Source organism: Apteryx rowi, unplaced genomic scaffold, assembly GCF_003343035.1.
Source record: "Apteryx rowi isolate R43461 unplaced genomic scaffold, aptRow1 scaffold_7, whole genome shotgun sequence".
In the NCBI taxonomy this organism is placed as follows: domain Eukaryota; kingdom Metazoa; phylum Chordata; class Aves; order Apterygiformes; family Apterygidae; genus Apteryx; species Apteryx rowi.
This window is the reverse complement of record NW_020450982.1, coordinates 6,526,791-6,552,356: the sequence shown is the minus strand read 5'-3', so window position 1 is coordinate 6,552,356 and position 25,566 is coordinate 6,526,791. Positions and strand designations below refer to the sequence as shown.

The window sequence follows — 25,566 nt, the reverse complement described above, 5'->3', positions numbered from 1 at the left end:
TTACTTTGAGTATGTCTTGGCATGTTACAAGTGTAAAATCACTTCATCTTGGGCACGTCAATAACTTTTTTGTAATAACCTGTGACATGGGGCTGTTCCCCTGCATTGCTGCCATCATGCAACTATATGATCTGCTCTCCCTCTGCCTACATGCCCTTTTACTCAGTGAGGTGGAAGCTAGTGACTGCTACTTCTGTCCATCTCATCCAAAAACTATTTTCAAAGATACTTCTGTGGTTAGCTTTGCAATTTGATGCTTGTAAACACCAGCAAGAAAAATGTCCACTTATAAGGCAGGATGATGTTTCTCTTCACCTGCTGCCACAGTTAAGATTTTAACATTCAAGTTTTAGAGTTGCCTGATGAATGATGGAGGAGTTGTCCCAGGCATTGGCTTTATTTGTCTGGGGATTAGCCGCTGCCTGATTATGTTTTGTAAATATTACAAGATGTGCTTGAGCTTATTGGCAGTGTTTGGTATACTGGAAATAAGTTCTTCACTAAAACAAGAAGATAGTTGGTATTATAATGTGTGGGTATTATAATTTGAGGGAGAAGGTAAATTTTTTTTTTTATAGGTAGAAGCACAAGCAAGAAAGTTACTACCTTTCCCAATTTGAAAAATTAACTATGAGATTAGTATGGTTGACCACACTAGCATAATACAATATATTCGTTATATTAGTATTTGCTCAATATATAGTATATGTTTAGATTATATACATTTTGGATTTTGGGGTAATAATTAAAATGAAAAACATTCTTTTTCCAGTGGGCTCTATACTTTGCTAGACATYTTACAGAGTAGATTTGGGAGATGCAACAAAGATTTTTGAATATTCATGATAACTTCAAACTTCACTTTAAAAATAACAGATGAAGACATTGGGGTCTTGGGGGGGAGGAAAAAAGGGAGAGCCAAAAATAACAGCCTTCACCCTGCAAACTCAAACGAAACCTGATCTAGACTTTGAGAAGACTGTAAAAATGGAGGGAGTTTGGGCTAGGGAGAAACAAGCAGATTGGATTACTTCTGTTTGTTTAAATTTCTTCCCTTCAGAGCTCTAATAATGAAGAACTGAAACAGAGCCCCTTCCCCTCATTTTGTTTCTAGGGTGGGAGGTTGCTTTGAAAGTATGAGTGTGTCTATGTGTGGTACTTTGCCATTAAGCACTATAAAAATAAGCAATAAACTTGTTGGAATGCTGGACTTTGCTGGTGCCTGCTGCTGTGGGATTTCTTTGTGCCCCGTTTCCATTCCTATTTGTCTTCCTGTATTCCGACAATTCTGTGCAAAAAAGGAAAAAGTGAGAAATTGCAATGATCTCCCTTCCTACCCAGGCAGGAGTAATGCATATCTCACTGGCTAAATGAATGGATTCTGACTGTCACAAGCAAGAGTGTCTCAGTGCTTTTTCTGAAAGATTATTTCAATGCTTAACATGCTTTGCAACATTGGTGTTTTCCTGGCAGATGGTATTTCTTGCCGTTTCATTTCTTCCTTTGACTCTTAATTCATGTCCTCTTGCCTGATCGGTTCCAGTCTGCACTAATTGTTGAAGCATTTGAGATACTTAAGAAAATGAATCCTAGCCATTCAGTGATTCATTTACCAGGCTGTTTGTTGTTCATCTTTTCAACTTCCCATGTTTGGTTGCAATGTCATTGCCATCCCAATTATTTGTTTTGCTATTCTTTGCTCATTTCAGTTTTTCCAATTTTGATACTTTGGAATTTTTATAAAGATTCCTAACAAGAATCTCTTTTGTCTAATTTTGGGATACCTGTATTAGATGCAATTGCAGCAGATAAAGACTGTAGGACTCAGAATTGCTAGCTACTTAGATATAACTGAATCATTACTTGATTTGTTACGTGCAAACAAAGTAAATTCTAAAAACATATATGTTTGGTGCTTTTAGAAGGGGCAGCTTCCTGAAGCTGGAAGTAATTATGAACCAAATCATTTGGGAAAAGAATGTAACGTAAAAAGATATGAATAGCTGAGCATTGTTAAGAGCCGTTTACTGTTTGCTCCAGTAAGTTCAGTTTCATTTAAAGAAAGAAAAAATGTTCCTGGAAAACCAGATTTACATAGAGGATAAGTGAAAACAGTGATAATGTATTTACAGAAAAGGTAGAAGTGTTCAGTAAATACATGGGGGGGGTGTTGTTTCTGTTTGGATGAAAAAGAATTATATGCTTTCCTTTAAAACAACAAAAAAATTTCAAGCAGTAGATAGTAAGTGTATGTGGTTTTGAATTGGTATGTCTGGACAACATTCTTTCAATTTTTAAAGAAGTAGCTGAGGGCTTTTTGGACTGCTAGAGATCATTAATAAATCTTCAAACAGTAGGGGAACTCCATATTCTTGGCAGAAAGTTGATGTGCCAATATTTTAAAAGGGAAAATGCGATGACTCATAAGCTTTTCAGTCCATTTTTGATCCTGAGCACTATAACATACTGGCCAATATGGGTTTCCACCAAAAAAAGAATTAAAATTGTAATATATACAATTCTGGTCGGTGTGCATATACATAGGAAATGTTTTTTGTTAAAGGGACTTGTTCTTTGGATGAATGTCCATGAAGGTTAGACAATTATTTGCCCAGCACACATGAAATAGGATTCTTTCTTTATATATTCCTCTTAGCACTGGGTTTGTGCATTTTTAGTTCTTTTAACCAGCCAGACTGAGCGTATAAAAGCTGAGAAATTATAAAGAAAAGGCTCAGTTCTTTTTTTGTCTCCTTGTCTGTAAGGTGGAACGCTTATTTTGTATGTAACGTTTCACCGCAGTAGCATTAACCTAACAGAATGTTGGGGGGGGGGGTGTTCTTTTTTTTCCCTGGGTGGATATAGTTATAATCAATTATCTTTTGTAAGTTTCCTTTAACTGTTGTTTAAACAAAAAATTTTGAAGTTGTTGCCTTCATAGAAGGGTAAACTTAGTGTAGTGGCAAAACCTAATTTGGGAACTAGCTGTAAGCTCATAAATGCTCAGGGTCCCTCCTGTTGCTTTGCCTTCTTGGGAGAAGAGCTTGTAAGAAGCTACCCTACACGTTCTTCCTTAAGAAAACTGTTCTAAAACTGAGACATTAGACTTATTAGATGAATTATTTAAGTTTTGGTCGGCTTCAGCACTGAGAAATTATTGTTAAATTTATAGTTACTGAATGTATCCTCCTACAAAGACCCCCTTGCTTGCTGAATAACTTATGATAAATGAACAAATGCATGTCATTGTAATGGACTGAGCTATCTAAGCACAGGTCGATCCCAAAACTTCAGGTGAAGAGGTTAGAAATACTGCTCTGAGACAGAGAGATGGAACAGGTGCCCGTTTTGTTGCTTCAGCGTAAGGACCTAATTGCTTATACAGTTTATTGCAAGGACTAGCTTTCTATGGGATTGTGGGTTTTGATATATATTTATGCTAAAACATTGGCATTCATCACCTCATCCTTGCTATCAATCATAATGAACATAGTTGCAGCACGCCTTATGGAAACAGGTGTTTTGTTGCTGCTTGTCCTGAATCAAAGCACTGATGGTACTGAACAGCTTATCATTAAACTGATGCAAACTGATGTTGTCTCTGGAAGTCCCAAAGGCATGTGATCACCAAGTATCAGCTCGTCTGCATCTGCCTGGCTTGACATAGCTCCCCTCTTGCAGGCCAGCCCTGTTCCACCTCCAAAGAAATCTACTTCCATTCTGTTTCCCTTGGAAAAGTATTAGGGAATCCTCATCTGGCCTTTCTAATGGCTGAATGGGAATCATTCTATCAAGGGAACATTATGATGTTTATCAAGCCTGCCTCTGAGGCATGACACTCTGAAAAACACTCTTCTTCTGGTATCTAGGCACAGATTAGTTGTCAGCTCCTCATTTATATCTTTCTGTAGCTGATGGTGAGGACATTTTTTAAGTGGGGTATGTGAGAAGGGACAGTGTACTCAGTCTGCCTCTAAATTTGTCATCTGTATTGCTGTAATGTGGCCAGATACATCAAAGTTGTACTGTGTGTATGGCTAGTAACACCATAAATAAAATTTAAGGATATGTATTAGGTCATCAAGGCAGGGAAGAGTTGAGTGGAACAAACGCACACCAACTTCTTGCATGCTGGAGAAGGACAGTAAAACCAAACAATACTTTTAACAGCCGTGATTAAAATCTGTTAGGTAAAAAAATCAATATTTCATCTGTGCTGAAAGAAAGCAGGAAACCCTATTGCTGTAATTAAGAAGAATTGCCTAGAAGAAGAAGAGAGGATGGTGACCTGGCAGGTAGTGAAACGCTGTGAAACCATGATCCATAGCTTTTACAAAGAGAATAGGCTAGAGGAACTCCAGAGGAAAGAGACTGGTGGAATCCTGTTAAATATAATCCAGAATTATGTTTTGTTTTTTTTGTTCCCAGTCTTACGACTAGAAACCTGACCGTAAGTCTTGGAACAGTAAAATAAAGAGTGTTACTAAGCAAGTTCTTCTATGTCTGAAGGACAAGGTAGATTGGGATCAGACTGATAAACTTACTCCGCTGTTTCCGTGGAGAAACAAAGAAAGATATAGTACTTCATTGCTGGCATCCCTGACAAATCTGCTCTGGAGAAGTACTCCAGAGGACCCCAGAGCTGATAGGGCTGACGTGAGAGCTGGGTGGTGTGGTGCCCATCACACTGAACAAAGCACTGTGAAGGCTGCCTTTAGCAGGAAGCTTACATACAGCTGTGTCTTGCATGGCATGGCAGGCAGGGAGTACTGCAGCAGTTGGTGAAGGTATTGATATTTGAGGTGAATTTGGAAGCTCAGATAAGGTTTTCTCTAGTTGCTTTCAGGGAACTCAAGCAATTAAGTATTGCTTTGTATGAAATACTCTGTACTCTCATGGTACACAGAAACTCATGTGATTCTATCTCAGCTCACAGAAGAAAATGAAAGAAGAACCAGAAGCCCTACTCCTGACACAAGCATCAGCCCCAGTTCTGCTCCCAGCAACAAGAATCAGAGCCTCCAAGGCAGAGACAGGGATTTCACAGATCACTTATGAGCTGTTTCTTCCTTGTCTGCCCTGCAACCTGTTTCAGCAGGTTAAAGGAGGATAAACTGAAAATTTGTCAAACAAACGAAACAAGATGTTTTTGATATGTGAATTTAACCTGTTTGGATACCCATATTTGATTTTATTCCTTTTAATTCCCATTTGGAAATATCTTCTCCCTGGCTCTTGAAAAGGACTAGTCTTGAAGACCTACCTGAAAAATGTGAGCAGCATCCTCTCCAGCTGCAAAATATTCAGTACCTTCCTTCATCTTTTTTCATCCTCTTGCAGTGTCCACCTTCTATATCACTGAAGGCAGAAGTCACCAAAGGATGGTTATGTCATCTAACTATCTCTTTGAGTCAGGAACTCTGATCTGTACAGGATTCAACACTGTAATTTATCATCATGAAATTCAGGCTTGTGTGATTTTGCAGTGTTGCTATGTTCATGAATTAAGGATCTGTTCTGCTGAAAAGTGAAACCTCTTTCAGTGCTTAACCTTGGAGCACTCCTTTAACCTGTCTACCAAACATGTTAGAAAATCTTCTCAGCATGTACTGTTTTAGGGAGCCATGAATAGCCTCACTGAACATCAGTCCTAAATCAGAAGGAAGTTGAGGGTGATATGAGATGAATGAAGGTCTGATTACTTGGACTGTGCACAGTTCTCCTTCTGTGACAAACTTCATTCTGGTCTCTGGCTCATCATCATTACATGTGGCAGTTTGGATGTTGGTTGGATGGCCTCTTCAGACTAACAGATGCTCTTTGAAGTTTAAAAGAAATCATCTTAGCAGAAAAGCATTCCCTAGAACAATGTATGGAGTAAACAGGAGAGGTTTTTGATCTGGGTGGCTTGGCAGCTGTTCTTAACCATTAATAGTTCTGGCTATTCTTAATTATTTKTCCTACAGTGATTTGAATTTTGTTAGTGTTGTGAAGACGCGTTTGTCACCATTTCAGCAAGTGTTCCTCCAGTTCAGAGTTACTGTGTGTAATTTCTGGAGGAAATGCTTTCCTCCCAATATGTAGCTTTCTGCTTTTTAAGACTTCAGTSTGTATTTACTAGATTAATTGATGTGTGTTCAAATTCATGACATCTGTCTCTAATAGATATCAGTGAAAACAGCTTTCTTTGAACCAGGTTACTTCAGGAGGAGGAGTGAGGGAAATTTCAGGCCCTCATGACTGTATACATTTTGTAAAATTATTGTTAAACCATATCCCTCAATTGTGAAGTAGTCTCAACATACCACTAAAACAATTTATTCACTGACCAGCTTTTTTCCTCTAAATTTCAGTCCAGGCCAGGAAAAAAAAAAAAGCAAAGCCCTTGCCATATCCAAAGTCCTCTTTTTCCTTGATTAAAAGGAATTAAGTTGTTATTCCTTAACAAGCTGTCCAGATCTTTCAAAAAAATATATTTTTGCAGGCGACCTATGCAACCCTTACCTCTGCAAAGTTATCCGAGAAGGTGAAAAAGGAGAGTGTTTTGAACTGTTCTTGTTAAGATTTGTTATTGGGTAGCTAAGAGAGATTTTTTCCAAGTGGAATTTATTTCCCTAAGGTTTGAGCTACAGAAGCATGAAGGGCTAATACCGTGAACTGCCTTTGTAGGAAAATAGGAATGGCCAAACTGAAGATTCACCTACTCCAGTACCTTGTGTCGGGAAGGGATCAGTGGAATTGTTTGGGGAAGGACAAGACATCCAAATATGAAATGATCTTTGCTCTGGGGTAGTTCTCCAGGTCCCAAGGAATGGTAGCTTTGGTGTTCCTGAGTTTGAGATGAGTTTAGACCTTTCAGTATCTTTTGTTCCCATTTCTACTTCTGGCTTCTATAACACACTGGCATAATGAGTCCTTCTGATTAACTGCATGCTATGTGAAGAAATGCTCCTTCCTCTCAGAGTTTTCATGTCTTTAGGATCATTTTGATTGGTGTCCCTAGTTCTTAAGATACAGTAAATAATAATTCACTACTAATCTTTTCCATACCATTCTACTGTTCTGGTGTGCTTTTAAACCTAGCTAAATGCTGTAAAGTTTCTCTAAAATCAAATATTCCATAGGATGGTTGTGTTCTAGAATGAAAATGAACTATTTCTTAATTTTTCAGAAATCAAGTTTGATAATCTAAATCATAGTGTAACTGACTTTCTGGTTAAAACTGCTAACTGCTGGAATTTGTCATTCAAATCTTCTAGACTTTAATATATGCAGACTTAAATTAGGATTTCAACTGTGAGTCTTCAGGAAGTTAAATCTGTATTTATTTTTTTTTCCAGCTCTAGCCTTTGGGGGAGTATCTCTTTTCCAGAGGGACAGATTCCTACTAATTTGAGCAGGGGATTCCTGAATTCTAATTGGATTGAATTATTTGTTCTAATTTCTTTAGCACTTGTTTCTTTCCTGGACCTACACTGCTTGATTTATTACATTACAAACAAAAAGATGCTGTGTCTGATCCAAAGAAAGCATTGCCTGCTTTTAGGTGTAACAGATGAGGGTTGGTGATGAAGACCAAGAGTTATAGCAATAAAATTATGACATTTCAATATATCTTYTTTGTTTCGCTGGGCAAAAAGGGATGTGATAAGCGAGCAGGTTTTTTTCCATCAGACTTTTAATTGGCTCACTTTTTATGGCCACTGTGCAAGTAGTGAGTTTTGAAAGGTATTTACATAGAGGATTATAGTATTTTATTTTTACAAGTTTTAAGAGTTAGTCTCTTTAGACAGTGCTTTCAGAAAGGAATTCAGGCAGGAATCTCTCTCTATTGACTGCTAAGAAGAGTGTTACTGACTGCTGAATGAGTCCCAACATACCCTCCAAATAATAAGTGACTATTCTGTTATGTCATCTTTGTCTCTTATTTGTCAAACTAGGATGAGGTTTATTCCTGTGCTTACTGAGGCTGGAAACCTGTAATTTGGAATAAATAGAAACTAGAAAAGATAGAATTCTAAAAATATACATTCAGGAATGATGTTGGATTATCAGAAAGTTACATTATCTTTTAAGTTCCAAGTTTCTTTATCCAAAGATTTATAGATGATTGAAAAATCAGCAAGAAGTCATCTTCATATTTATAATTTCACATTTTCTACGTTCAGTGAACAGCTGTCTTCTGTGAAAATCAAGTTTGTATAACTCATCCTTTTTGTTTAGTCTAACAATTAATATTTAAGCGAGTTGTTTTCTTCTTTCCCTATTTCTTTTTTAAAAATCTCAAATGATCTATTTTCTTTACTCATTATCAGTGTCTATCTGAATACAATTCTGTTTTTTTTTTTCTTCTGTGATACTAGTCTTAAAGGTAAGATGTAAGAGGGAAAAAAAATTTTTTTTAGACAAGAGAGGGGAAGTTTGTTAAACTGAAGGAAATCAGGAGGTCAGGAAATCAGGAATATTGCTCAATTCTTTGAGTAATATGGAGCAAGAGAACACATACAAAATGTGCCATGAACTCTTCTTGGTTTTTTACCTGCATCCTTTGACTGCAGTTTTATAAACTCAGCATTGAGTTTCTCTTTTTGTGGGTAAAAAGCCTTTCTAGCTTGTTAACTTTTTGTCCACAAGGATGCTAAGACTTATTTTAGGTGGTGATGAAAGTTTATTAATTGAGAAGTTCCAGATTGCCCTTTTTCAGAGTATTGCAGGGCTGTTGGATTCTTTGCGCTATAAGAGATGGTACAATGATATAGTCCTTTGTGGTGAAGAAATCAGCTACAGCTGTATTTTTAAAGGTGTTTATGAATTTTGCACTCTTGAGACTAACCTGAAATTCCTTATTCTGCCTAGTGATCTAATTCCAGGACAGGAATGTCTTTTTCTGTTATGTCAAAGACCTGAAATGGAATTTAGTAAGGAACGAGAATCCTCATGCTGTTTTTGTGGATGGAAACCTCTCTCCAGTGTGTTTGTGCAAAGATGACCTCTTCACAAAGGGTGAAGGACATTGCCAGTTACATGAGTGGTCTTTGGCTTTCAGTGTCCCTCTGTCTAGCATATATTTCCCAAAGACAGCATTGATGCTTGCATCTTGCCTTCATTTAGGGCCATGGCAATGGGTCGTGGTTTTTAATAGAATGCCTTTAAAACTTTGTTTCCCTGAGGCGGTTTAATGTAACCTAATCTGCTTCAGCTGGTGTTCTGGGATAGTCCAAACAAATAAATATAAATATATGCTGATTATCTTTTCTGTTAAGAAATTAATTTCGTGAGAAGCCACAATTGTTGGTGGAGAAGCAGAACAGGACATTTTTTTTAGCATGGATCATATCTTTTCAGAAGGAGGGATTTGGGCCATCTTTCTTCCTATTCAGTCATACAACCTCCCTGAGGAGTTTGCTTACATACTGAAGTAAGATTTGAAAATATTTACGTCTATTTAGCTGGCTATAGTGTGATAGATGCATTTCCTGTCTCAGTATAAGCATTCTGCTTTCCCTCTTTTTTTCAATCTCCTCATTCCATTTTTTTTCTGTTTAGTTTTTCCTCAGCTGGAACTAGAAAAACAACAAATATTACAGGATCAGTTCATGTAGTTCTTTGAACCAAAGTTTGGAAACTTCTAACAGAGCTATTATAAGAGTTCCTTAAACTTCTGTTGCAGTGTTCTCAACCATGCTGCACTCCTGCCAAAAGTGGAGCTCCAGCCACGTAGAAAGAGGAAGGTTCATCAGCTCATCATGTTTCCATAGTGTCATGAGCTCAAGGGGATGCTGCCTGACAAAATGACATGATAACTGTGACTCTGCTTAAAGTTAGATGTGCAAACACATTTTTCAGTTCTCTGCTGTTACTGGTATATAGGAAGCGGCTACTATGCATGTTAAGCGTGCTCTTGTTGTTAATGACCTCTTTTCCTTTGTGACTCAATAGGGATAGCTAGAGAAGGGTAAAAGGAACCGCATCACCAGACCCACCAGAGGTGTCCTCCCATGCTTTTACGTGCACTGATAGTATTTGCTGCGAGGCTGAAAAACTATAATGAAAGGGAGAATTCGTATGGGCACTTACTTTCTCATCTCTCTCTTTAATAGAGATCTTTGCCAGCTGGGAAGGGGGGCTTGGTTTATGGTTTTGTTTCAGGGTTTTTCCCTCTCAGATGGGATTTTTTGCTTCACAAGACCAGGAGATATTATGAAAAAGCATACTGAGGACTGGAAACTGTCTTTTTTATTAGGCTATAAATGCTGTATAGAACATACTACTCAAAGATCTGTGATCCCTTGATATTAATTAAAAAACAGGCACGCACCCCAACCACTGGGGCTGTGCTTTCATTAGCGTCTTTGGAGCAATACTACAATTTTGAAGCAAATCCCACAATCATCTCTCTTACTGTGCACTGGTTGAGTTCAGAGACTGATTTTGAAATGTAGTCCCTGGACATCCTTCAGGAGAAACTAAACTGAAAGCTTTATTCTGGGTGTCTACCAAATGCACTACAGCACTTAACTAGGGACATAAGGGTCCAAACTAAAAATCTGTCCTATGGCCAACTTTGAGCCATGTATATGATGGATACCTTTGGCCCAGGGAACCAGACTGAATCCTATCTGAAGTAAAATACTCCAAACCCCTAGTGTAGACACAGGGGGTCTTAGATCAACTGCTTTGATCTAGTGATCTGCTCTTTTATTGCTTGCTAATATTACTTCATTATTACTTCATAATAACCACTATGTTACACATGCTTATCATATCATGTTCTTAAATAACATCTCCTATTCATTCTTCCGGTATCCTGACATATACCAGTACATATCTTTCATCTGCGGTAGAGTACAATAGTAACAACAAGAGAAATCAGTCCTCGGAGAAGATAATCTCAAGCAGTTAAAGCTTTTCAGTTTTTACAGTCCACAATTTAAAATCCACATGGAAGGCAAAGAGGCAAAATCAATTTGTTCCTTAAATTAGATCTTGTTATTCAATTTCATGAGCTTAGTTGTGGACTTTTTACTTTAGTAGCCCAATCACTGATTTTAATACTTATTTCTTCTAAATTAATTTAGATTGCACTCCTATAAGGATGACTTGCTGTCCCTGATCAAGACATGATGAAGAAATTTAGCATGGTGAAGCTTTCATATTTGAGATTTTAAAAAAAGACACTCGTTTGCCAAAAGCAAGCAGATGGAAAAAATCTTGTTCCTTTTTTCTAAATCCTCTGAAGGCATCTGGCTTTCTAACTTGACCAAACTGGGAAACTGATGGCCACATAACAGTGTATGGAATCACAGACAATCTTAGGGAAGAGTTGTGTGCTAGTCTCATAGGAGAAAAGTTTTTTTTTTTTTTTTTTTAAGTGCACTTTCTTTTTAGTGGAATAAGTCAATTGCTTTCCTTTTGTACCTTTTTGCAGACACTTGTTTAAAATTTGCAATGTTTACCATTACTGACTTTGAATTGTATCTTTCATTCATTCTTGAGAGATTTATTATCTTAGTGAGCTCATCCTGCACAAAATCTGCGCAAAATTTAAGGGTCCATAGTGTCATCTAATTATATCCTTTCTGCAGGTTCCACTAGTTCTTTAACTACCTTGACCAAACTGATGCCCTTGCTGTAACTAGGAGCATGAGAATCAGGAGCTGGAATAGATGTGCTCAGACTTGGAAGAAGATGTAGAGAAGATTTCCACCTTTGTATCTTAATAGTATGATAGTCCTGGCTGACTCACCATAACAGCTTTCTCTGTAAGCTGCTACTAATAGTAGTTGTCTTGGAATCATCACATCTGGATAACTTGCATCCTCAAGTTTTAACAGAGCTGCTTGGAAAATTCTTGTTTGATGTAGATCTTTACTGTTTATGAAATGATGGAGAAGTTTCAGGAGAAGGTTACCATACTTGCACTCGGAAGGAATAAGCAGAATGCCCTGAGAAATTATAATCTGGTTATCCTTTGACTCCAGGCACAATAATGGAGCTAGTGAGATGAAGCTATTTACTAGTAAAGAGGGTAACATTATTTGCTTAGGGTGCATAGTTCTTGACCCATCTGATGTAAGCAGTAATCGGGATTATAAAACAAGCACTGAATGTGTGAATCTTTCAGAAAACCCTCAGAGCAAATTTAGATATCTAAAATGATGTTAGCTTGGACAGCTTTGTGAGGTAGCAGAATGGCAGACAGCAAGGCTGTGCGCGGCCTTATTCTAAYATTTTGCTTTGTACTATCACTAACATAGGCTTATAATTGAGCGTACTGGCAGTGACAGTATGGCCCAAATGTATAACCTGGAGAAACCAGACAAATAAAAATGTCCAGAGATGGATTTAACAAGTAGAGTTCCCACTTCTTGTTTTTTGTAGCTGACTGACTCAATATGCTGCTAGAGGGAAAGATAGGAACAAATGCTGAATGATGTGAGATGGCAGCTACAATTGGCTTACGAGAGTTATTGTGCCTCCAGCGCTCTGGATCATGAACTTTATCACATCCAAGAAATGTTAACAGCTTTGCCCCTCGGGCTTTAGTAGTTCTGAGTATCTTTGTGGTTTTTGTAATTGTCAGCTCAAACGTCGGCATGCTGCACTGGTTGGCCCTTCCAGATGAGTCAGATGCGTCAGGGCTTCAGCCTACCATTCTTTTACAGAAACACCATGATGGGTGCTTGAGTGGCATTTTAATTTGATAATGAAAGCACCATTAAAGCAGACAAGAGAAGAAAAATGCCTGTGCTTTGYGGCAGGCACAAGGTATTTTGTGTGACCGCTGAGGTCATTTGGGAAAGGCCTGCTGTTGAAATAGTTATGCAAGTCTGCCAGCAGTGACTCACTGCTGTGGTGGCTGCAGATAAATTCCAGTTACTTTGCACTTCTTTATGAAGATTTTGGTATTAGCGATATCTCTATTTTGTTTAAACTCTAAAAATCCAGCAATGCTTAAGTTTGCTTGATAAGGGTAACTTTTCCCACGTTTCTTCATTTCTGAAATGCTGGGATGTAGCAGTAAGCTGTGGTCTGTACACTGTGCTATCCCCATTGACTGTGCTAGGGGATATGTTCTAGCACCATTAAAATATTCTGGGTTGAGAAAAGCATAGTAATGCTTGTGCAGAATTTCTATTCATCTCATTGGAGTACACAAATAACTTGATGCGTCTGAGCTACTTAAGCATTTCTCATTTTGTTGTAAGGTACTAATGAACAAAAAGCCAAAGTTTTGTGTTAAATCTTTAATTAGTACTGTTAATCTCTTTTGTCAGTAACAGCAGCCCTTTTCCTTTCTGTGGCTATTTATAAAGATCCCTACTGAAGTCAAAACCACAAATCATTCAGTGCAAATCTTTGAGATTTCAGCCCCTAATTTCTTGGGAACTGGCTAATCTCTTGTTTAGAAATATGTATTATAATATCATCTATGGAAACCAAACAAATGGGTTTCTGTTGTGCTAGACAATGTATTATATCCGTATCTCTTTCTCTTATATATTTAGAGAAATATAATCTCTGCTATAAATAAATGACAGTGTACACAGTCAAATATATTGCTCTGTCCATCTTACAGATGAGGAATTGAGATCATAAAAAATTAAATATTTTAACCAAAATCATGCATGAAACCTGTAGCAGAACTAGAATTGGATTCATGTCATTTTAAGCTGCTTCTGGTGCTTTTTATCTATAAAAGTCTTAAGAAATGAAATTCCTAACTTACAGTAACTTTTTATTTTCTCTTGTTCACATCCTTTTCCAGGATGAAAGCTTAGATGTTTACTGAGCAAAAATAGGATACTCTTTTTAAGTAGTATAGATTTAGGGGGTTTTGTAGTGCATGTCATAAAACAATCATAAAACTAAATGTCCATCTATTGGTCATGCAGTTGGAAATGGCTCTGATCTCTTGGGCAGTGATCCCAGGATGAGTACAAGGAGGAGAGGTCCTGCCAGTTTACTCCCAGTTGAGCATGGGATTACTCTGTCACTCACATATAGCTCCCTGGGTGGCAGTGGGGTGTGTTTGCCCTGCTGCACAGATCTCCTGAACCTGGCTTTCAGTTCAGGGGCTCAGCTCCCTGGATCCATGTCTGTTACATTTAGCAGTAGTTTGCTAGTTAGCTGGTATTGTAGCCCATGTGGGCATGCCTGGAAAAGAAAGCATGATTGTGATAGTAATGGGCTCTCTGAAATAATTTTTGTGGATTTTTCCCAGTGGATCTATACAGAGTACTTAATTTATTTGTTATTGTTGATGCATAGGAAAAATTTCTTTATTGAATGCCTACTGTTATCAAAATGGTGCAGTATATACAATGTTATTGGACTCTTTGTGGTAGCGAACACTTGCAATCTCCATTGAATGTTGAACGTGTAACGGTAAACACGATTTTCTGGAAGAGTGTTAATGCTCATACCATGACTTAGGTTAAGGTATCTAATATTACTTCAAAAGCACAAGTCAGTTAACCTTTGCAATACTGTTGTGAAACAGATGAATAGAAGAATTCTGCAGGTGGTGAACAGAGACACAAAAGGATTAAATGGTTTCTTCCAGGTGACTCAGTAGAGCTATGATAAAAGTATGTACTGGACTCAAATATCTTCTTGAATTGCTAGGAGCTAATCAGATCCTGTTTCTGTACAAAAGCTGAATGAAAATAGCAGTACTCTGAATTTGGCCCTGGAATCATTTGGGAAGCTGGATTATTAGGACACTTCTCAATAGAACAGCAGCAATGTTGTCTGTCCCAAATAGTGAAAGCATGCATACCCTCGATGAGAGCTTATCAGAACTGCTTGGTGATTTGTTTCAAATGTTTGAAAGTTATCTTCTAAATAATATTTCCCTAGAGTTTTTACTTCTATCATACTCCAGAAAAATGGCTGAAACAAGTTGTTGGTTTTACTTCCTTCCTTTTGAAAGGTGGAAGCCTAAAATAATATCTTTATATTTTTCTTCCAGGAGGATTACCCTCCTAGGTGTGAAAACCCTTCAGCAAAAGTAGAGGTTTAGTGGTATTTCAGTTATCTTTGACCCTATTCTTTATTGATGTTCTCCTGTGATACTATAGAACAAGAAATAAATACCCATCTGTGTTTTCTATTATTCCTCATAGCTGTTTTTGAGAAAAGCTGTAAGGAGAAATAATAAAATGACTTGGATGATTACACTTACCAGTTCATAGCCAGGAGAGTCGTGACTCTCTCCTTATTTTTTTCACAGGCCTCCAGAATTGGCATCAAAGTATGCAAATTTCTCTGAGGGAGTGTGCAAGCCTGGTTATGCATCGTCGCTCATGACTGTCATCTTCCCAAAGTAAGTGATTAGTTTACCATTATTTTTTTTCTTCCCTGATGACTTCTCATCCCTCAGGGTGGATGTTCTGTTGCAATTGCCTTGAAAATTGGCATTACTCTGTTGCTTTATTGGTGCCAGTGGAGACCAGCGTGGAAATTTTGGGTTATGTGAGAGGTCAGTGGCCACAGTTTAACTGATTTCAGTCTGACTGTGAACTTGCTCCAGGAATGTAGAAATCTGTATCTTAAGCAGTACAACAAATTGTACTGTCAGTGCGTAATACAGATGGGTGGTCAAGTTCACTGCTGGTACCAGATGATGCAATTCCTAGAAAGCTCAGGTCACACAGTGACAGATTAAGTCATCTAAAGTAGTGAAGCGTGGTGTGTTTTTGACAACAGGGCAGGTGCCTGGAGGCTTTCTGCGGTAGTGTTTTCCAAAGGAGGCTTGGAGAGGCTAAGACATGCAATTAACATGTTGTGCATCCTATTGAGTCTGAAAGCTTTTGTTAGCTAAAGTGTTACTAGTTTCTTCAGAATTTCTTTCCCTCAGAAAGAGTGGAAAGTCCGTTGCAGTTCTTCTGTTTGAAAGCTCTCAGGAATGAGGAATGTAGTCATAACAGGTGAATCAAAATTGTTTATTTTAAGATTTGACTTACAGTTTTTCTTAATACACCATCTGGCTTCTGCATTTCTGGAGGTTGTAAAAATGCTGGGAGATGGTTCAGAAGATAGATTGGAGGGATGAACATTATACTGTTGAGGCTTCAGGATTTCAGTATGTTTGGTTCATCAAAGGGAAAGTTGTAATGTTGTTTGACCTTTGTGTACAAGCTTCTAAAGCATGTGGAAGAGATCTCTAGGATGGTGATCCACTTGTCAAAAGAGGTTGTGGACTTCTTTAAATGCAACTGGCACTTTTCTAAAAGATATATTTTATCCATTTTGGGGGGGAAATTCCATGGCTTGCCCATATGGAGGTTAGATTGGGTGACCATGGCCTTCTAGACAAGCTTGAAACTGGTAATGTATCTGTCTTTGTTTTTATTGGCAAGCATGGTATCTGGAAACTTTAAATAAATAAATAAATAAATAATCTGAGATTGCCCTTTAATCATGAGATGCTGCAGCCAGACCTTGAAAAAAAAACAAAACAGCAAGTGTTGAGATGCTGGTCACCAATGCCAGTATAAAACAAACAGTTGTCAGTATTATCTGTTGTGTGAATTTTGGAGCTCTGGATAGAGTATAAATAACAGAACTGCAAGTAGATACATTATCATCCTAGTCTTTTTGTAAGAGGTCTGAGCGCATTCAAATCCGCGTTTGTGTATGTATTAACTGTAAATAGTATAGAAGAGGGAGATGGAGCAGTTTAACTGAGGTAAAATGTCTGTAGCTAAAGCCTTCCTGTCTTTAAAAGTTGAAACATAACTGCTTTTTCCAAGGCATGGCTGTTATTGCATATTGTTTCTCCGGGGATAACTTATGTGCTGTGAAAGAGCAAGACTGTTTACTACAGATATTAAGGCTGGAAAAATACCAATAATGGTCCCTTAGCTTGAGTTGTTTCATGATACAAGGCGTGATGTTTTCTCCTGGTAATTTCATTGTGGATCACAGGCTAGTTATCTTGATTTAAAGATTCAACTGATGGAGAGTCTGGTAATAATGTGCTAGATTATTCCTATGAATAAACTTGTTACTGCAAAAATATTCATCTTATTTTCAGTTTAAAGTCATTTAAGCCTGTGGCTTCCAGACGCAATTTTTTTTCGTCTGCTGGAATCTGAAGTTTTGTTTATTTTCTTCCTCGGTAGGTACTTACAGACCACTGTTCAGTCACCTTCTCCCCAAAAGCCAACTGCTTTGAACTAATAGCATGTAAAGAGGTAGTAACTTGTCTCTGGTCTAATTCGGTATTTTGTTCATAATTGAAAAAATCATGTAGTTCTAAGACCCTGTCTTACTGGAGATTTGTATTCAGTTGTTTCCCTAACATGACCCCTAAATCTCATCAACAGTTTTTTCCAGGATGTCCTTTAATTCTTTATTAATTCTTTATTAACTGAATTCCTCATCAGGCTTTTCAGTATTTTACCTAGGATTGCTGTAAGCATGGCTGAGCAGTAGTTCTGCAATGAATTTCATGCTTCATTTACACATGCTTTTTCTTCTGAAATTTCTTTCATACACAAAGAACTATATGAAATGAAGATTATCAGACCATGTATCTCTTCTTCTAGTATATTTAGAACTCTTAATGCAAATTATCTAATCTGCTGATTCAAGAATTTAAGCTGCATGACTTCTTTTATTCTAGCTTCTGTTTTCAGTTGCTCTTATCATTAGGAAAAGTCCTCTTTTGGGCTGATGTTTTTCAGACTCGGTCTTTGCCTTGAAAGAAATATTTTTTTTTTTATTTAAATAAAGTTGGTTTGGCTGTTTTCAAGCATGAATAAAATGAATAAATGTTTTCCCATTTGCAAGGTTCCTGGCTTTTTAATGCAATTTTAAATGTAAATAGGCAAAATATGATGGAAATAGTTCAGATAGAATAAATATTTTTCAGAGGATGTAACTCTTCTTAAGTGCTGCTTTAATGGTGAAAATGTGACTTTTGACTTTACCAAGCATAAGCATGCACTAAATGGATTAAAGAGCAATGCCCTGAGAAATCTCAAAATGTGATTGCTGGTAAGGAAAGACTAAGTGGGGTTATTTTTCTGAGGTCCTCAGTCAATCATTTCTCATTCTAACAATACTTAATGTTTCCATCAATGATCCTAGCTGGAAAGAATCCTAGCTTAAGTGTGCAGATGGTACACTTACTGGAGAGTACTAAATAAATGATTGTTCTGTAAAAGTAACCAATCTGGATTGCCTGATTTAAATGACCACAGGCCAACAAAATACATGTTAATACATCCAAATGCAAAATAAGATGTCTGGGAGCAGCAAATACAGATTATACTTTTAGAAGAGGAAAAACCCTGTCTTAGACACAAAAAAGCTTCATGAAACTTCAGTAAAATATCGCAGCTGAAGTGTTGTTTCACATATGTTGAGAAATTTGGGGTTTTGTGCTGCACTAATTAAAAAGCCCAAATCTGCTAGAATGCTGTGTCCAGGTTGGTTGGTGAAACTCTCAGAAGGGAGTGGAAATAGGAGAGATGAAGGAAAGCCATAAAAATAAACCAGGATTGGCTTAAACAATAAAGCAAACAAGGCTCCTAGAAATAAGTCTCCTTTCTGAAGAGGAAGTCATATCCAAATGAGGAGAATAGGAAAGACTGTTAACTTTGGCAAGCTAAATATAAAACCATAGTGAGTACACCAAAAAATGTTGAGGGACAACTTTATAAAGGTATAAAAAAAAATAAAACGTTTTCCTATGTGTCAGAAGTAGAAAGCCTGCCAGAGATCCTGATGAGCTGGTAGATGATCATAGCATTACGTGTGAGCTAAAGGAAGATAAAGGCATAGCAGGGAAATTATTTGCATTACTGCTGGCTACAGAATAGTTCCATTAAGGAAGTCTCCCCATGGGGGGACAAACTGGGGAAGCAGACAGAACATGGACATTTTTGAGCAGAGCAGCACAAGGAATTGCTAGGAAAAGCTCTGTGATGAAATTGCAGAGTTACACATGGTCGTGTAAAATCGTTGCTTAAATTGGCCTTAGAATGGAAGAATGAAAAGCAGTAAAGGTGTCGGGGTTTTAAAAAGGGGCACATAGAGCTTTTGGAAAACTGGAAACTACTAGTGAGCCTGGTTTCTGTATTAGGCACCTTGGTAGAAACTATACAAAAGAAAATAGAATTAATAGTCACAGGGAATAAAGATGATAATGGGGAAGAGTCAAGTTGTCTTCTGCAAAAGGAAGTCTGGTTTTGTAAATCTGTTCAGGTTGCTTGAATGACTGGAAGAACATTCGACAAAGGCAACGTACTTGATACAGCATAGTTGGAATTTCTTAAACAAAAAAACCTTGGTATTTCAAAGATTACTGGGAAATTAAACTGGTGTAATCCTGTAGTGAGTTAATAACTATGTAAAGATGGGAAACTCTATGGAAATAAATAACAACGTTGCACAACACAGGGAGGTTACCCCTGGAGTCCTATAGAGAATGTGTGCTGGGATCTGTGCTGTTTCAGGTGTTCACAAAATAGCCAGAACAGAGGATGAATAATAAAGTGCTGACACATTTTTCCAGGTAGCAAGACCAAAAGCTGACTATGAAGAATATCAGAGAGGTCTCTCAGTACTGAGTGATGGGGCAATAAAATAGCAGGCCAAATTCAGTTCGGATAGATGTAAGGTAGTGTGTTTGTGGGGAAGATTGATCTGACAGCATATGCCTAATGACGGACTTAGATATGTCTTACAAATCAGGAAACAGATTTTGGAATCACTGTGGATGGTTCTGCAGCTTGTTGACCAGTGTTGGTTAAAAGACCAGTAAAGCCTGAGGAATTATTAGAAGAGAAACGCAGAAAAACTGAGACTGTGTTATGCTACTGTATAAATATACTATGTACCTCTATCTTCAATAATGCATGTAATTCTATTCAACTAATTTCAAAACAGATATAGAAGAATTAGGTATATACAGTAGTAATGAAGAATAAACAATAAATGGAGCAATCTTCATGTTCAGAAAGACTAAACAGACTTTCTAGATTCAGGTAAAAAAATCAGAGGGTATTGATAAATACATATAAAATAATGAATGGCATGGAGAAGATGCTTAGGTGATTGCCTCTCTCAGTACAAAATTCAGAGAGATTAAATGGAAACGTGTACCAGTTTTAAAATAAAAAAGGTGCTATTTCATGCTATTTACAATTACTTTCTCTGAGAGTGAGTTTTGTAGGGGACAAAAAATAAAATAGATTGACAAGAGATTACACAAATTCGTGGGAGAATGATCCATCAAGATCCATCGAACACACAGATTCAGGTACAGTCTCTGGCAAGGAAATATGTAAGTCACAGGAGGCTGGAAGCTAAAAAGATGTTGAGAGCAGAATGTAGCTTTATATACCCTGTTTCTTTGTCTCTTTACTGAAACATTTGCCGATGGACATAGTTARATATTGAATATGGGGCCAGGTGGATGTTTGGTCTAATTCATTGTGCCCATGCTTTTTTTTTTTTTTTTTTTTTTTGTTATGCCTTAAAGACAAGCTGGCATGACTTCATAAAAACCATGCCATAATCCAAATCATGACAGTCATTCCCTGGCAAGAGAATGGATGTATGATCTCACTGTTGTATCTCATTTTAAGAGCTGGATAACAGGGCTGCATTTGGTGCTGGTTGTAACTGAAGGAGTTCTGTTACAAGATTGCAGTTATCCAGCTTTTTGCTTTCCCAGGGCAATGCGATTCTGCCTCTTACAAATCTTCTAACAGTAGGTAATGACTCAAAATGCCAGAGTAGGGTTCCTGGTTTCTGAATGACACAAAGCAAGTGACAAGCATCTTTGGTGAAATGGCATCATTAGGTCTTTGTTCAGTGAATTAGACTATTTTTAGTCGATCTGAGGTCACCTACAAGCCTGGAGCTAATGCTTTGACCTTTTTGTAGAAGACACTAACTCGTGTTTGGGTTAACGCTACAATCTCTTGCATTTCTGGTGTTGTTATGGAAAAGATGCTGCCTGTATACAGTTCTCTTGTATACCCTATTCTTTATCAGATGAGCTAAGCCACAGTTTGTGGCTCACATGCCAGCCTGGGACAGTTCAGCTACTTGAACAGTTTTCCAGCCACAGTGTCTTGCGTGCTGACAGCTAGTACTTGAAATTAGAGGAGGCAATTATGGCGGGAATGTCTGCAGCCTACAAATTTGTGAATCTGTGTTTGGTTAGAAAATATAGGAGAAAAAAGTATTTAAAGAAAGGTAAAAAAATACCTGAAAGGATTTCACAGAAGGGGGAAAGGAAAGTTCAATATGCCACAAAACTAAAGGTTTTGTGACCAAAATAGTGAATGAACATATGTATGATCACAGCGCATGAACATGTTTATGATCATATTCTTGATGCTAGGAAATAGTCTTATATACAAGAATCAGACTTTTTTGTTAGATTGCTTCAGGAAGAAAATACACAGTGGTTTGTTTGATTATTTTGGTGCAAACTTGCAAATGATTAGTGATTGGCATATTCTCCACTTTTTCCAGGTTTTTTTGTTCTTTTTAATACAGCAGCCCACTGTCTACTCCGGAGAAACAACTCTCCTGTACACTCTTCTGTGTTTATGTTTTCATGTGGAACTGCTTCTTTGTACATAAAGTTAAGAATTTTTTTAAGCTTTCATACTGGTGGAGAATGCACGGCACAGATTTATGCCAGACACTGGAATTTCAGTGGCTTCCTTCCAAGTTGTTATTGTTCTGTACTTATCGGATGTTTAGTTCMCCCTTGATATTCTAGATCTTAGTCTCTGTCTTTCACCACTTGCACAGGCCAGTCTGGATCTGCAGCATCCTCTGTTCTTCAGGGATTTTGGTTTTGTTTTGGAGGGTGGAGGAGCCCATGTCTCAGTTGGTTTGCTTCTCAATTCAAAGCTTAAAGCAGAGATTCCCAGACGAAGTAGGCTGGTACTTTTGTGATCTAAATGGAGAAGTCAGAGCAGACCCTGAACTTTTTTTTTCCTTTGGTCCTTAGTATAGAATTTAAACTTTGAAATCATAGAAAGAAGAATGAAACACTAGTAGCTTGTGCTCTGAACTATAATCTGATTAGTTAGGCTTTTACCAGGTAGTTTTCCATGAGAGTTCATTGGGCATTCATTAGAAAAACAAAAAAGTGATAGCTAACTTGGGACTTTATTAAACCAAATATACTTCTGTGTATTTTTGAGATTTACTTGTTAAAGGTATTAAATATAATTTAACCATAAAATTCAACATTGAATGTATCTTAAAATAAAAATTGGAAGAGATTGGAGTACCTTTTTCTCTCCCATCAGGGCTCCTCTCTTTCATGTTTGCTTATTATTTGCATAATCAAAGTCAAATTCTTCTTCACCTGAGCTGCAACAAACTTGCCATGTAAACTTAAGGAACTGAAGGGGCTGCATTGAGCCAGTGGTGAGCACAAAGTTGTCACAGGTCTATGCAGCTCATCTTAACTGAACTGGTTATGTCTCCTCTCCATGTTAACATCTGCTGCAGCTCTTAATACAGGCTCTGCAATAAGAGTACAATGTTTTGGCAAGAGTGCTAAAAAAACCCCTCATAATTATTTAAGTCAATATATTATAAAAATGAAGTAGAATCTTGCTGTAAAATAGTTATGAAATTTTATCTTGTGCTTCTTGCATATTCACCTTTTTACTGCCCACATCTGCCTCCCTGTACGTTCTGCTGTGTCTTATCTCCCCTTTGCTGGGATCTGGCCCTGCTGGCAGACTAGCATTGACATTGCTGCTCCTGATTAATGTTGTACCAAGGTGGACTAAAGAGGAGAGTTGAATTGTGTATTGGGATTTTTCAGTGTCTGAGTGCTTCCTAGTTTCAGGAGAAGAAAAAACTAAAAGGGCAAAAAGCAAACCAACCTTTCAATACGTAACATAGGACTTTTTGGATCTGGTTAGCATAAGATGAGGGAGATCCTAAACTGTTCATCCTGTCTGTGAAGTTAAGTTGCCTGCTGTGGTCAGAAGCACCTGGGAATTGGTGGGCATTTTTTATGCCACCTCCTTGCCCATCCTAATGTGCCGTCTGGTGTATAGCTAAGATAGCTCCAGCATGCCTTTGTCTGTTATGTACAGAGTAGGATCCTGTCTCCTGGATATCAGAGCTTGGCAAAATGCTCGTTGTAATTGCTGTCTTGCAAGTATAGTTTATGCAGCTTTCGTACCTTAGAATATTCTTACATACAGAATTCAGTATGGGTCAGGGGCTACAGTTTGAACTGGAGCTTTAACATGGACTTTAATAGGGATCAAGACTATTTGGAAAGCTGGTCCACTCATCCCAAATGCTTCCTGGTTCATTTCCGTGTCCCTTTCTAGGCAGCTATGCCTCTTATAATGAGCACACAAGAACATCTTTCCATTCCGTAGTTTCCTGCTTTGTCGCCTAGATATTTAGAAAAATAAGCAGGCTCTCATTTAAAAAAATAATAATAATAATAATAATAACCCTCTGCTTAGAACTGACTGTGTTCATCTTTGTCTCAGTGCCTCATGAATTACTGCCGTACCCAGCAAGGGCTTATCCTGAAGTGACAGGTCATGAGCTCAGTGCTTTGACACTGTCATGGAAGGTGACTGCTGTTTCCTTTATGACTAACTATTTAGAGGAAAGCAGAGGCAGCCAAAGGCTGACAGCTTATGTGGTTTTTGAGAGCCCGCTGAAGAAGTAGGCTGGATAATTAGTTTGCCACTGACAATTACTATGTGAATCCTAAACTATTGCCCGACTTCAGGCTGACTTACGCCTGTTGCATACTTTGCAAATGCTTCAGGCACAGGGGATTGTATCTTTTAATTTTTTGAAGATGTGTAAAATTGCTTAAGTATGCTGAATTATTAATAGTGGGGTTTTTTGTCTTCTAAATCTACGTACAGTGTACATCTCATTTTGTATGAGAAAAGTATGGATACTTCTAGAGACTCCCAGGGAGGTCGGGGTCCTTTTGTTCCAGATGCCATTGTATAAATGATTCTTTCCACTTTCCTTCAAAACGAGGTTACTCCCATTCTACAACAAGGGGAGTTTTCTGACCCCTGTTCCTTCTTTAAGTCTCTTTTTTGGTGCTTGCCTGTTCTGCAATACCATACAGAACAGTATTCTGTATAGAATACAGAGATTGTTTCTCCCTATGGGAGAGACGAAGGAAATAATCTTTGTTTTGCTAGTAAGGTTTGAATTGCAGCGACAAGTTGATACAAGTGTATTTTCTCTTGGGAAGTACTGCATATCACTTGCCTCCCTCAGTTCCTTAGTTAACTCCAGCTTCAGCCTCCAAACCCCACGAAATCCCAGGACAGCAGAAAGGAGGGATAAAAGGGGAATGGAGGATGCTCTGGTCTCTTAAGCAGTCAGTGTTTCAGATTTCTCTGAGCTACCCGTGTTTCAGTGACTGGGAAGCTGGAGCATGCCGCCTCTCGCGTTTGCCTCCCTTGCTGTCCTCGCTCAGCTTTGTAAAACCCCGGCTAAATGAGCACGCGAGCCAAGACACGCACAGTGTAGCACTCATCAAAGCACTTCTGATGTCAGGACAGCACCTCCCCACCCCAGTCTCTGTGGCTTTTCCAGGAGCACGTCTTCCTATGGCATCAACTGCTGTCGCTGGCAGCACGGGTAGCAGTTTCACACTGCTTTCCCTTTCTTTCCTTGTGATTTTTATGAAATAGTGCCCTTCCCTCCTCCCCCATGTTATATGTTCCTTCCACGATTCCTATGCGTGTGCTCATTTGAGAGACTTAAATATCTCATTCTTCTGCCTAAAGTGCAAAGTATGTTATCTCACAAAATATTTTGTCATAGCTGGCTGTGGTTTAGTAAATGTCCAGCATAGTTGTTAAAAGACATTTACTTCAAACATTCAAAATAGGATTGTTATCTGAGCTGTTATTGCTATTTATAACTGAAAATTAGCTTGCCCTTTGCCAGGCATTGAATGCCTCAGGCAGTTCCACCTGTGTTGTCCTCAGCAAGAAGCTGGTATTAGGTGGCAACATTTGATAACTAATGTTCAGAGTGTTGTAAACCACTGGTGCTGAAGCTGTCATAACCAACGCTCAATTTGAAGAGTGTGATCGTGTATGACAGGTTCCCTGCATTCATTTTTTGTAGAGAGAAGTGATCAAGAACTTATTCCAGAGATGAGCAGATGTATAAACATAACTTCACTGCTTGCTCTTAAATTCATAACACCAATTAGCCAGCTGGGAACTCCAAAATGAACTTAAATGGTAACAGCTTGTTTTTTCAATTCTGACAGCCTCTGAAGAAGTGCATGTTGCTATAATCAGATTGACAAAATGTGTTACAGTGCAAAAAATAAAATAAAATAAAAAAATAAGGCTAGGGTTCCCACATACCTTTTTCTTTATGGCATTGTTGCCTTAAGGAGTTTGTGCTGTCGCTTGTGCTGCTGCTATACCTGAGCTAGCATAATTGCGTGTGGACTGCGCAATAACCTGGATAAGTAAAATAATCCTTATGTCTGAACGTTAGTTATCCCTCCCCCATTTATTTACTCCTTTTGTGCAGGATTATTTTTAATCCAGA

The 25,566-nt window shown here is 38.0% G+C and overlaps 1 protein-coding gene across 19 annotated transcripts in view; it reads left to right on the top strand.

Annotated features, from left to right (window-relative positions):
• Positions 1 to 25,566, top strand: part of ST3GAL3 (ST3 beta-galactoside alpha-2,3-sialyltransferase 3) — a 207,266-nt gene that overhangs the window by 71,895 nt on the left and 109,805 nt on the right. For 16 of the 19 annotated variants that reach the window (XR_003256853.1, XM_026086806.1, XM_026086813.1 and 13 more), the window contains one exon: positions 15,236 to 15,328. The exons of the other annotated variants lie outside the window; for them this stretch is intronic. Coding sequence is in view for 15 of the 16 variants with exons in the window: in XM_026086806.1 (XP_025942591.1) it covers positions 15,236 to 15,328 (93 nt within the window). In the remaining variant the exon portion in view is untranslated. The remainder of the gene's footprint in view (positions 1 to 15,235; positions 15,329 to 25,566) is intronic. 19 annotated transcript variants of the gene reach the window in all.